At 32.0% G+C, this 13,896-nt stretch overlaps 1 protein-coding gene across 1 annotated transcript; it reads left to right on the top strand.

Moving 5' to 3' along the window:
• The first annotated feature begins 1,191 nt into the window (after positions 1-1,191).
• On the top strand, positions 1,192-5,317 carry LOC117906944 (putative laccase-9). Its single transcript, XM_034820235.1, has 7 exons — positions 1,192-1,332; positions 1,440-1,591; positions 1,664-1,911; positions 2,793-2,924; positions 3,143-3,731; positions 4,560-4,912; positions 4,990-5,317. Exons 1-7 carry the CDS (start codon positions 1,231-1,233, stop codon positions 5,190-5,192), a joined length of 1,779 nt encoding a protein of 592 aa, XP_034676126.1. The 5' UTR covers positions 1,192-1,230; the 3' UTR covers positions 5,193-5,317.
• Positions 5,318-13,896: the final 8,579 nt, after the last annotated feature.

Raw genomic sequence — 13,896 nt, 5'->3', positions numbered from 1 at the left:
TGCATGATTGATTTTATCTTGCTCTCTAACATGCATGCTAGAAATTATTCCTACATTGTGCACTAACCCCTTTATTGATAGCACATGGCGGATCGTTGCCCAGATATGTACCCATTTTCCCTCTAATCATTGTCTATGCATGTCCTAATTCTCACATGTACATGATCACTCTGAGTATTCATTGATTCCCTCATCAATTGTCATGATTGCTTCATTTTATTAGTAGAGACCCGACTTTAGGGACTTAGAAGGGTGTTACGATCTTTACCGTACCTTCCCGATAAATAACCTGATCCCCGAACTTGATCCGGTTTTTCACAGACCACCTTTTCCAAAATAAGGAGTCACACTTAGGGTTTTTTCTTTCTTATTTTTATTTACCCTTTTAAAAATAAAACTAAAATAAGTGGCGACTCCAAGTCATTTTCTTAATAAATAAAAATCATAATTTTTCAAAACAAAAATCGAGCTCGCCATCGAATGGGAAACGCATGAGTCGAAATGCGGGGTCCACAAGTACTTTTTTTTTTTAATCAAGTTTTTTTTTCAAAAAATATTATAAATGATTTTTCAATATTATAATTAAAAGTTTTCAGATTTTTTAAAGTGTTTTATAAATTTTGTTAAATATTTCATTTTTATTTTTTTTAAAAACGGTTTTTTTTTTTTAAGATTAAAAACACTCCTTAAATTTATTTTCGATTATTTTATTTGTTTCTACTCGGAAAGAAATTGGGTTGCTTGCCATTCAACAAAGTGGACCTAGCAAAATTTGGGGAGACGCGCATTGAAAGTAGCTGGATTTGATTGGCTCTTTCTGATTTCATGCGATATAAAAAATAAAAATAAAGTCTTTTTTATACTATTATTAACATATTTTTTTATTTTTAAAAATAAAAATAAATGCTAATTATATCCCTTTCTCATTCAATCCAAGTCTCATCATGGAAGGAAAATCTCTGGAAAGCAATTCGATTGCCCGCCAGTGAACAAATTGAAAATTTGTTGAGACACTCATCGAAAAGTAGCTGGATTTGACTCGCTCTTTCTGATTTGACTAATCGGCCGGATGTCTTATAGCGAGAAACATTAAGTCAGAGTGGCCCCCATGTCCATGACCCACTAATACGATTAGTACTTATAAATACTATGTTTAGCTTCAGAGGGAAAACAAGCTCAGAAGTAGTAGGATCAAGAAGGAAAGAGTTTTATGTTTGAATTTAAAGGAAGATGAAGAAGATGAGGTTTTTATTAGAGGTGCTAGTGCCTGCGCTTTTGACTGGAATGTTAGCTTCCATGGCTGAAGGGCGCACCCATTACTATGATTTTGTGGTGAGTATTATTTTAGCACCCATTACCCATGCATGCAGAATATAGGGTTCCTTTATTTTTTTTTTATATATTTTTTTAATTTATTGGGTATTTTGGTGTTTTGCAAGCTGAAAGAGACCAATTTCACGAGGCTGTGCAAGACAAAGAGCATGATGACTGTAAATGATAGCTTTCCAGGGCCGGTGATTCGTATTCACAGAGGCGACCTGGTGTATGTCAACGTTCACAATCAAGACGATTTTGGTGTCACTATCCATTGGTACGGATCGATACGTCTCCTTCTCATACACTCTGTGAGTGGAAGATTAATTATGAGAATGTTGTGATGCAGGCATGGAGTGAAGCAAATAAGGAATCCATGGTCAGATGGTCCAGACCACATAACTCAGTGCAGGATTCAGCCAGGAACAAACTTCACATACAAGGTGATATTTGGTGAAGATCAGGAAGGAACTCTTTGGTGGCATGCCCATAGTGACTGGACAAGGGCCAGTGTTCATGGTGCCATTGTTATCTTGCCAACTGAAGGAACCACCTACCCATTTCCCAAGCCTGATGCTGAACACCTCCTGGTATTAGGTACATACAGTCAAACTTCCATATATAAATATTTGATAAATTACTTATCACGTTTCAATAATAAAATCTCGTTTACAGGGTCTGTTTCCCCATATTTTTTTAAACTTATTTTTAAATTAAAAGGACTATTAAAAATCCAATTTTGGACATCTATCCCCCCATAATTTTTTGGCCACATTTAGACTAAAATGTGCTCATTTTTTACTGTAAAAATAATAATTTCTTTTAAAATCTATATATAAAATTCTGAAGTAGTAAAAAACATTTATGTAAAGAAAATTATTATTTCATCCCTTTTAATCAATTAATTTTTTTATAAATTGTTTTTAAATTAAAGAATTTAAAATCAGTTTTTAAAAACAAGTTTAAGAAAATATAGTCAAACGGGTTTATATTTTTATTTTGTTTTTAAAAATTGGTGAAAACACCTCTCATTTGTTCTATAAAAATTGTTCTTTATTTTACTTTATTTTAAAAAATTATTTCCAGAGAACCACGACCATCTTAAATCACATATCCAGACGAACTCTTAATTTGAAAAAAAAAAATTGTATTTTAACTTTTATATTTTATAATTATTTGAGATTGATTCTAGTTAATACTTAGATGTGTGTCAATTATATTTTAAAGTTATGATTAATTTTTTTTTTTTAAAAAAAAGGTAAATAGATTTTAAAGAGATGCTTTAAATAAATCTCTAAAAAAAAATAAGTTTTGTATATGAAATATACTTATAGAAATATATTAACCAATGAAGTTGCTAAATCCTACTCGGATGTGATTGAAATCAACACCAAAATGAAACACTAAGAAAAGATGTTAAAACAAGTTGAAAAACAAACTAAAGGGTTTATTGCATTTTATTTTTATTGTACTTGCAGGATCTTGGTTTTCAGGAGACTTGAACAAGGAATATGAGGAGTTCTTTTCAAATCAAACTTTTGAATCACTACTGGATGATAATGCTTTCACCATCAACGGCGAACCAGGAGATCTTGTCCCATGCGGTCGTGGTATGTAAACATATATGCACCCAGCCAAAGGCTAGAGGCCAGAGGCCAGAGGAAATACTAAATCATATATTTAGAGTTTGTTTGGTTGTGATTTTAGCAGCCAACTTTTTAAATGTTAGAAAATTCTTATTAAAAAAAGGTTATTTTCCTAGAATCACTACCAAAAAACTCTTAATTATGACTTACATAGATAACCATAATTCATGTGTTGCTTGCAGAGACAACACACCGTTTCCTGGTGGACTATGGCGGGACCTATCTTCTTCGCATAGTGAATGCAGTGGTTAATGTAGAACTCTTCTTTGCCATATCTGAGCATAACCTCACTATAGTTGGCACGGACGGAACCTACACTAAGCCAAAAGTGACCAGTTATATCATGATAGCCCCAGGCCAAACTATGGATGTTTTGATCACAACAAACCAGAGTTTAAGTCATTACTACATGGGTGCAAGACGATTCACAACCTTAACCGCCAATGCTACCTTCAATAATATGACGGCTACCGCTATTCTTCAGTATAGAGGGAACTATAATCCCCCAGACGTACCTTCCTTTCCCACTAACCTTCCCTTGTTCCATGACTGGGAGTCTGGATTGGGCTTTCTTCCCCTCTTGAGGAGCTTAGCAACCCCAGAGCACCCAGTCAATGTCCCACTCAATATAACTACCAGGATGTTCATTACAGCTTCCATAAATTTGGTTAATTATACACTTGACGGGACAGAGGTCAGCCATCTTGGTGCCAGCTTGAACAACATCACTTTTATGGACCCAACTTCAAGTATTCTGCTTGCCTATTACAGGTACTGGTATCCCTTTGTTTATTATATATTTTCTCTATCTTCATTTTGTTTCTTTGATTCTTTTCTCTACAAACTAATTAATCATGTTGTGTTTGAATGCTAGAGTTGAGTGATCCTTCCTTAAATATTGGGCCCCCCATAATGAATGACTTCTAGTGTGCCCCAAAAAGCAGCTTGTAGGCGTGTTCCCAAATTTTTTTCTTCCTCAAAAGGCCATCATCTTCTCTTCTTTCATTCTTTCTTTTTCTCTTAATTTCTTTCTGTCCTTCTCCCTCTCACGGCTGTTAATATTTGGTTCCATTTGCATTTTCCCTCAAAATTTTCAGGAACCAAACATAGCCTAAAGTACATGTTGATGGCCATTGTGGTGGTCTTCATTATTTAGCTAGGTTCTTTTTAAGTGACCAAAGGAGCACTGAGGAAATCCTAGGGGCATGGGAAATTAGAGAAAAATTTCTCCACTCCATATATGGCGCCTGAAATTACTAATTAGAGAAATTAGGGAGAAATGTTCCTATCGTTCCTAGTATCTTGGTGATGAACTTAAGCTCTGTAACATCTTCTATTTCTTTGCCCCAAAATGGGTCTCTTATCTGTCTCTTACCTCTCCAAATGATTGGTATAATTATCACTAGATGCAGATGTTCTCTCGGAAGTTTCTCCCTTCATGACATAAAATTTCTATAAACATATTCCCAACACATTTTCTTATTCAACAAGGACATCGATGTCTACAAGGAAACATCAAGCTAAAAAAATCTTCTTCACAATAGTCTGATATTAGTATATGCATGCTTGGAAAATGACATTATGAAAACTTTATTGCAGGCACACCAGCGGGGTTTACACTACAGATTTTCCAGACTACCCACCTTCTTACTATAACTTCACTGGGGATATTCATGTTCGTCCATTGTCTGTAGTGGCAACAAAAGTGAAGGTGTTCAATTATAATGAATCAGTGGAGATAGTATTCCAGGGGACTAACCTGCAAGGCCAACCCTCAGATCATCCAATGCATTTGCATGGATACACCTTTTATGTGGTTGGGATGGGTACTGGAGTTTTCAACAATGAGACTGATCCAAAATCGTACAATTTGGTCGATCCATCTGAACGTAACACCATTACAGTTCCAAAGAAAGGATGGGTTGCCCTCAGATTTTTAGCAAATAATCCTGGTACGTATGTTTCTTAAGAGATCACTTTCAGGGTTGCAGAAATCTTTTTGTTTACCATTCTCAGTTTTTCTTTACAGGTGTATGGCTGTGGCATTGTCATATTGATAGACATCTCATATGGGGAATGGACACTACTTTCATAGTGAAGAATGGTGAAACCCCGGACACCAGTATGCTGCCACCCCCTGCTTACATGCCTTCTTGTGCAGCTCAATCCCCTATTAGGATTGAAGATTTCCGGGATTCAGTTGAGCTAGTTGATAAGATAAATGTTAACTGATTTGGTATTTTACTTCAAATCTAAAGGGTTTGTAATTTCTTGAGAGTTGTCTTTCTGAAATACCAACTTTTCTGTACTGTGATCTCTTAAAATGGAAAAGTTTATGCTTGTGGTAGTATACATCCCATACGGTGGTCATAATTTTTTTTAATCAAATAATTGGTCATCCACATTAACTACCTTGATTAGAGATCATAATATATACTTCAATATTTCCAATCTTTCACAAATGTAAAATCCTTGCCAACTTCAATATTTTATTTAGTATTAGTAATCCTAATTAATTTCCTATGTTAATATTACTATCACTAATATTATTTTCAACTTTCTAAACACTAATTTAAATTAGTGAATTTCTAGATATTTATAAAACTCATATTCCTACCAAATTATATCGTAATAATTTATTTCTCTTTTAGCTTATTTAATTAAACTAGATTCCTCAAAAATATTTGATTCATATTATACCCTTTTTTATCACTTTTTTCCTTATCAAGAATAGTTCATATTATTCTTTTTTATTTACGGTCCAAAATAAAAATACCTTAAAAATAAATTATTATTTTAATTTTTATTCACTATATGCATTACCATGGGAATTGGCATCTCTTCTCCATAACCCCTTCTTTAGTTTTCTTTATTATTATCTTATTCTCCTTTTTCTTTTCAACAACTTCACACCAACTCCACCCATTATTATTAATTATTATTATTATTATTTTCAATGCACTACAATACCTTAACCAATTTCTCCACGAAGCCATTATTATAAAAATGGAATAAAAGTATATATATATATATATATATATATATATATATATTAATTAGTTTGATAAGTCATTATCAATTATAATGTAATTGATAATCTTTTAAATATTTTTACGTTAGCATTTATGGGCCTTCATAGAATTATGAGTGTATAACATTTCCATATCTGTCTATGATAACAAAATCTTTTACTTATCTTAGTCAAAATTTTCATTTTACCTTTTTTTATCTTTATTTGCCTTAAATATCTCCACGATCTTCTTTGCTACTCCATAACTTACACTATTACTCAACCTCCTTTATCAGAGTTATAATTTATGAGGATAAATGTGTTAATTTGATAATTTATAATTAGTTTTAAATTAATTTTATCAAATAACCTTAATATTTAAAGTAATAATTAAGTAATAAGTTTTACATTAACAAATTAAATATAATTTAACTTAAAATTAACTTAAATCATTAAGTAATAAGCATTAAATTTTACTTAACACCTTAAGTTATTAGCTTAAATCAACATCTGAAATTCAACATTCAAATAAAAATCAAATATAATGAAAAAGGGGTGAAATTATTATCAAAGAATAAAGAAATAAAACTTTTTTTAACCACCCCCCATTATTTAATAGCTATTACTTTTTGGTATCGTCATGTGACAAAATATTAGGGACCATTAAAGGACATAATTACTCTGAGGTAGTTGTTGCTTGCCATTCAAAGATGCCGACTTCTCAAAACTATGGTCTTAGGCATACATTTCTATACCACACCTTTTTCCCTTGGTTCATTCTCTCTCTCTCTCTCTCTATGTTGTAGCGCCATCTCCAAGTGATGGGATTTTTGCGAATCTAAATATTGGCCTAGTATGAATTGGTTGAACAAAAATAGGGAAAGGTTGATTGGGGAGTAGATGAATTATTGAAGACAAAAGGAAAAGATTGTATTATATATATATATTAATTCAAGTCTTATTAAAAATGAGAATAGATTTTTAATTACAAATAAAGTAAAAAATTAAATATTTTTTAAGTAAAATATAATAGTAATATTATAATAAAATCATAAATTATATTTTTTTATATAAAAATATATTATTTTAGTGTACGTTATAAAACTATGGATATTAACATCTAAAACCTAATTGTTTTTAAAAAATAAAAATAAATAAATGATACTAATTTAAAAATAATAATTGTTAATAATTTTTTATTTAAAATAAATAAAGTTTAATACATTTAGTAGTCAATTACGAACATAGCATTCTAGAATATTTTGGTGTAATTTGCAATTAACTAGATTAATTTTTAAAATTATAATTTATTTTTTAAAATTATTAAACTTATTTAATAATTTAATATGAAGTGTCACATGATTTGAAGTTTATTTCTTTGAAAAAAATTTGTGAAAATATAATTATGTATATGTTGGTGCACAACCTTTCTAGATGTGATCATCCAGTGACTATCTAGGTCACTAATCAATCTTCTAGTGTCATATCTTTTGTTGGTGGGTGTCTTTGCTATATAGGAGAAGGATCTCTCCCATCTTTTGTTTTTTTTTTTTTTTTCTTTATAAGCTTCCCAAACTAAATCCTGATTGGTCAAGTGGGTAAACCTTCTCCTGCGGAAATGTCATGTCGGGAGTTAGATGTTCAAGGTTGCATGGCATGCACGATTGGCTGGCAGATTTGTGTTAGGTGGCGTGTGGTTATCCTTCCTAATGCCTCATGTTGATGTGACAAGACTCCTTTGGGATTTATTCCTCATACACACCTTGTTGGTGCCCTCGATATCCATGACACATGATCCATATTAGCAGCCCAACAACTTCTTCCTGGCTATCAATTTTTAAGTTCTTCTAGGATCGACTGAGACAGGCTCTCAAATCACTGTTGGTTTAAAATTGGGTCAAGAGGACTTCTCGATTGGGAAATGATATTCGATAGATACAATATTCAAGTACCTCTTCCCGATAAAATTCGACACTCCCTAAGAGGTAGTTTTTGTAGAGAAATCTGCCACTAGACCCGAGTGGGTAGGTAGATTCACAAGTTGGCCGTTTTCTATGGCTAGTACCTCTAATGCCCCCTTTCGCGGCCAAGTGGGTTTAGGACAACGTGCGCTGAGAGGTACTTAGGCGCAAAACCTTTATGTTGTCGTCCATAGGAAAATGGTAGGTCATACACCCATCACCTTGAGGAGCAACGACACTTGGGGATTTACACAAGGCAACACAAATCACACAACAGTCTTTTGATTTTTCTTTGGGAATTTCACTTTGTTTGGGCACTTGACCTTGTAGACCCACAATTTTTACGATTTGCCCCCACACGAAACGGCAGACTCGATTTTAATTTGTGAAAAACTATATTTTCATTAAAATTTGGAGTCGCCACTTACTTTTATTTTATTTTTAAAAGGAAAATCTAGTAAGAACAAAACCCCTAAAATGACTCCTGAAATTTGGAAAAACTATCTACGAAAAACTTAAGTCTCGGTCCGAGGATCAGGTTACTTATCAAGAAGGTACCTCCAAAGAGGTAGCATCCCTATAAGCCCTAAAAAGGTATATACTAGCTAAGTTGAGGGAAGTATGACAATTAGTCAATTGATTGAGGATACCTAGGTAGGTTAAGGTGATTTCAAAACTTTGATAATTCTAATATGTCAAACAAGGATTCAAATCACAATCATAAAGAAAGGATAATATGCATACCTGGATTAGTAACTTAAATGCCATCACAAAATTCCAAAGTAAGTTCAGGTATTATATCACTCAACATGCATTTTATCAAAGGAAATAAAATGAACATCAAAGCACCCAAAGTCAATATCAAATATGGATATAGTTTCCAATGACATACATATTCATGGAACTTTGAAATGGGAAGATAGAGAGTGCACTTGAGTACCAAGCATTAGTGTTTTTATAAAAATGGGTTTAATTCACAAATAATAATAATAATGAGATTAAAGAATAATAAAAAACTAAATCTATATATATTATATATACTTAGCATGTCTCAAATCAAGGAAAATTCACAAGCATGTTCAAAAGTGACCAAATTATCAAAAGCAAAGGAAATATCATTAAAAAGGTAGAATATATGTTCACAAAATAAACTCCAAATAAATATCAATAAAGATTAGCTTACCAAACTAAAAATTAGGTAACATCTTTAACATGTTCAGATTAACATCCAATAGGCTAAATCAATCAATTATATTCCAATTAATAACAAATTTATTAAAAAATGGGACACTTCATAGAAAAAAAAAAGTTAGCAAATGATCAGAATAGAAGATTGTACAAAATAAATCTAAAACAAATATCCAAAGTAAATTTTTATCACGAAAATTTTCAGAAAAAAAACATCTCCTATAGGTCTAGTTTATCATCTAAGTGACCAAATTAATTAACCACCCTCATTTAGTGCCAGATTTCATAATGATGATAATAGGTCAAGAACAGGGCATTTTTTTAAGGTATTTAATAATTGATTTTTGTAATTAACTTTGAGATGTCCTAAAATCATAAAAAAAAAAATTAAATTAAAATCACACAACTAGATTAATATGTCTATTTTATATGAAAAATAATCACAGGGCAATATGACATTCACAACATATTTAAAAATAAATAAAAATCTCTCAGCTCTAGAAGAGCACTTGTGTAGTGGGTGCAAAAAGAAAAAACAATTATATCTCTTATTTCAGAAATCATTCATTAATATTTTATGTATCAAAAATTAAATATAAGAAGTCTAAATTAATATAAAAATGTTCAAATAAATTAAAGAGATAATTTAGTAATTTAATTTTGAAAAACAAAACTAAGTGTAAAAAACAAAGTGAAAACTAAACCTTTTAAAAGATTTATTTATATCTTCTAATTGAAAGAACATATTTGACCCAAGCAAGATTCTAAATGTCATGGAATAGTTAAAAAAAAATTAAAGGGTTTTTAAGTTGTCATATTCGAATTTACAAATACAAAAGTATAGTGAACTATCCACGATTTCAATGAAAAACTATGTTTTGAAAAAAAAAAAAAAAAAACTTTATATGTAGGGATGTATTAAATCCCATTTTAATTTCCACGAATTTATCCATAAAGACTCCATTGATTGGAGCTATGAAATTTAATTCATGTATATTTAGAACCAAAATTCATTATAAAACTTTTTTCAAATATACATACTGAATAAAATTGGTTGCATGAATTTTGGAAAATTAAAATTTCATAACCTAACATTGTTTAAGACGAATTTGAGAAATTGAGAATTAACTTTTTTTTAGAAAGAAATATTGATAAGCATTTTGAAATCACTAACAAATACATAAAATTACACAACCAAAAGGAGAAAATTCCTAAGGAAACAAAGTGGTTTGTGCTGAAAGTGAGTGAAGCATGCTGAGTTATGTGTGATGAGAGCGAAAGTGTGGCTGATGTGTGTGTGTGTTCATAGCGGCAACCTAGCGGTCTCTTTCTCTATGTGGCTATGTGTGCCTTCTTCATCAGTTCGACTAGTGTGTGTTCTTTGAAATTTAGCTTGTGGTGTTGTTTTTCACAAGCTTATGCAAATTCTCAAAATTTAGCAACCTGATGTGTGCTTGTGCTAGCAATCTAGTGGTTTCAAAATCTGATGGTGTGATCATGTGCTTATTGTTTTTCTCCTCGCGGCCATGCACTATCAACTCACCTCTCCACCATTAACAGTCGTACACAATCAACTTGCCTCCCCAAAGTTCTAAAGATTCCCATCTAAAAATTCTGATCATTCTTTTATTCCCACCAAAATTCAAATTTGTCCACTAATAGCCAGTTCTCTAATACCTTCTCATCATTTTCCCTTCAAGCCAAAACAATGCACTAAATCCATCTCTCTAGAACATTCTACTACCTTCTTTTTTCCACAAACCGTGCACCAAACAACATCCATGCTAGAAAATTTTGGTCCTCACACCAATCTCCACTGTGTCCATAATCAGATCAAGTGTTCTCCACTTTTTGATGCTCTCCACTTTACAAATTTTGATTTTTATATTTCATTCATCCACCGAGCCGAATCTGGTATCATCCCAACCAAAAAATTATCTCACCAAATATCCACACCTTTTCAAACGAATTCGTACATTCATTCTTCTACCAAAAAAAAATCACACACCCCTTCATTTCCAATCCATCATTCTGGTGTTATTTCTCATATCCATATGCATGCATGAGTCACTATTTGGGGATACAACCCATGAAAAAAAAAAAAAAAACTTGTGCATGGAACCTTTCGATCTGTGTGCACTTCTTTTAAAAAAAATAAAATTCTAAGGGTCTCTCAAGAAAATGGACTATGTGTGTGTTGAAACAATTTTTGGGGGATGCAATTGTGTTCCAAATGACCTTCCATACCACTCTCACGCTAAAGGGTGTGTGCTGTCTTTATTTTATTTTATTTTATTTATTTATTTAAAAAAAAAAAAAAAAACCTCATCATCTCCCTCAACATTAACAAGAAATCAAATAATAGGCATAAAAGAACAAAAACACATAAACTGTGCAGGTAAAAAAACATAAAACCTAGCTCCATTTCATTGATTCTTAATGGGCTTCGAATGGGTGAAACCATTAGCAAGCGGAAGGTGCTCTCAAGGAACAATTTTAAAATAATCCATGCTTCAAATATTTACAGGAAATGTTAGTGAAAGAAAAGAAACATAGTAAAATCCAAAATAGAACATGTGCATACATAATCGTATTCCACAAGTTAAACTTCAAGTAATGCCTAACAAAACAATGAACGTATCAATAGCAATACTCATGCTAACACACTAAAGATCTACAAAGCTCAACATGCATCCTCTATTACCCACAAACAAATAGACAAATAATGTCTAAGTAACAAACGGAGCAATAGTAATGAGAAATAATCAATATAAAAAAAACTACAAAGAAACCATACCTGAAGATATTCTTTTGATCTTCTCCCGGATTGGTCAATTTTTCTTGTCCATTCATTTTCCTTCAAAAAATCTTTTGTTATCCCTTTTCTATCTCTCTCTTCTTCCTAAAAAATTAGAACTTCTCATCTTCTCTCTTTTCCTTCCTTTTTCTCCTGCTCCATTCTTTCTCTCTCAAACAGCCCCCTTTCTTTGGTACAAAAAATCCAAACCTCCTCCTCTAAGCTTCTCAATCTCTCTTTTTTATATCAGAATGCCTTTTCCTGAAGGCTTCTCTCTGCCTCTTTGGAAATTCCTGCCTACTCTCTTCTCCATGCATCAATTTTCACCACTGGTTTTTCCAAAACTCAGGTTTTGCATGTAGCCTCTTCGATTTCCCATGGTGCAACCCGAGGTCCCATGGTGTGGTTCCCCTCCCTTCACATTTCAACTTAGCAACCTTCTTATTTTCTTCCAAAATGGTATGGGTGCTATGTGGAATGTGTAGCAGCCTGTACATATCCATAAGTGGTTTTTCAAAATTTTAGAACTTCTTAGTTCTTTCCATATGGCCAGCCATGCATATTTTCATGACTTCTTTTATTAAAATATCATCCACAAATAACTGCATAACTCCATTATTTTAAACCATGAAAAGTTCAGCAACAAAATTTTCATACAAAGCCATCAAATTTCCATTACTTAAACCATAAAAATTCAGCTTCAAAATTAATATAGGCTGCCACTGAAATCCATTTTAATTTCATTGAATTTTTTATCATAAACTTCAACCACAAAGCCATCAAAACTCCTAATGAATGCATGCAACCAGGATAGCTCATGCAAAAAAAATAAAGCCAAATGTAAGTTAGAAATCTTGTAATATAATAGCAAAACAAAAAGAATTAGAAATCATGCAAATTTAAAAAGAAAAGAAAAAAGAGAAAAGAAAATAAGTAAATAAATAAAATAAAAACAACAATACACATACCTATAAGAAAAAACTAAAGTATTACTTCATGCAAATTTAATAATAATAATAATAAGATAAGATCACCAATCACATGCAATTTTCTGAAAATAAATAAATAAACATAAACAAATAATAATAAATAAATAACTAAATAAGTAAATAGATAAATAAATAAATAAATAAAATCAAGCACATGTAAGTGTTAAAAATGAAAATCAAACAAACTATGAAAGCTATACAAGAATTACTTAAAAGGTGATCTGGGTGGACCAAGTGAACCTGAGTTGGCCTAGTCTCGGATGGTGCTTAAGTGACTTAGAGTGATCAGAAAAGTGCCTAAGTAACCTAAGATGTGTCTAAATGTCTTATTAGTGAACCTAAATGGGTTATCCTAAAAGAAAAAAAAAAAGAAAAAATTAAATGTAACTCGAGGCTGCCAAAGTCATAATGAGGGTCTGGATAAACCCTCAACAAAGGGTCCTAGAAAGTGGCTTTAAAAAAGTAAATTATATGAATGTTGACAGGCCACCAAGGGTTGACTACGAGTCAAGAGAGAAGTACAGGAAGATACCTAGTGTCACATGTGCTAAGAGGACAAAATGGAGGGTCTACAAATATGCCCTTATTCGATATAGATCAGGACTGTAAGGAATAAGAGTGGAAACATGAGTAATGAGTGGAACAAAGTGAACTATACTAAAGAACTAAGAAAGACCAAAAATTTTATCCTAGCACATGATGCGATTGTCTCAAAGATAAACCAAACGAAAAGGAAAAAAAATACTTTAGATAAGAGGAATACTAGAAAGTCTATGTGATGAAACAACAGGAAGAATGAATACAATGAAATGGTGAGAATAAGAAGTGGAAAACTATCATCTTTGAACACTAGGAAACTAATGCCTTAAACTCTACGAGAATGATTGATTGATATAGGTGCAATCCCAAAACTAAAAATCAATCCGAACTAATGATGACCGATTGATATAGATGCGATCCCAAAACTGAAACTCAAACCGAAATAGAGATG

This window comes from Vitis riparia, chromosome 18 (assembly GCF_004353265.1).
Source record: "Vitis riparia cultivar Riparia Gloire de Montpellier isolate 1030 chromosome 18, EGFV_Vit.rip_1.0, whole genome shotgun sequence".
NCBI classification, from domain to species: domain Eukaryota; kingdom Viridiplantae; phylum Streptophyta; class Magnoliopsida; order Vitales; family Vitaceae; genus Vitis; species Vitis riparia.
Note: the sequence above shows the minus strand (reverse complement) of the source record. Positions and strands in the feature narration are given on the sequence as shown.

Excerpts from the sequence above, each read along its gene's own strand:
- LOC117906944 (XM_034820235.1), top strand. The coding sequence starts at position 1,231 with ATGAAGAAGATGAGGTTTTTATTAGAGGTGCTAGTGCCTGCGCTTTTG. Across the intron at positions 1,333-1,439 it reads CCCATTACTATGATTTTGTG|CTGAAAGAGACCAATTTCAC; the intron begins GTGAGTATTATT and ends GTGTTTTGCAAG. Across the intron at positions 2,925-3,142 it reads TCTTGTCCCATGCGGTCGTG|AGACAACACACCGTTTCCTG; the intron begins GTATGTAAACAT and ends TGTTGCTTGCAG.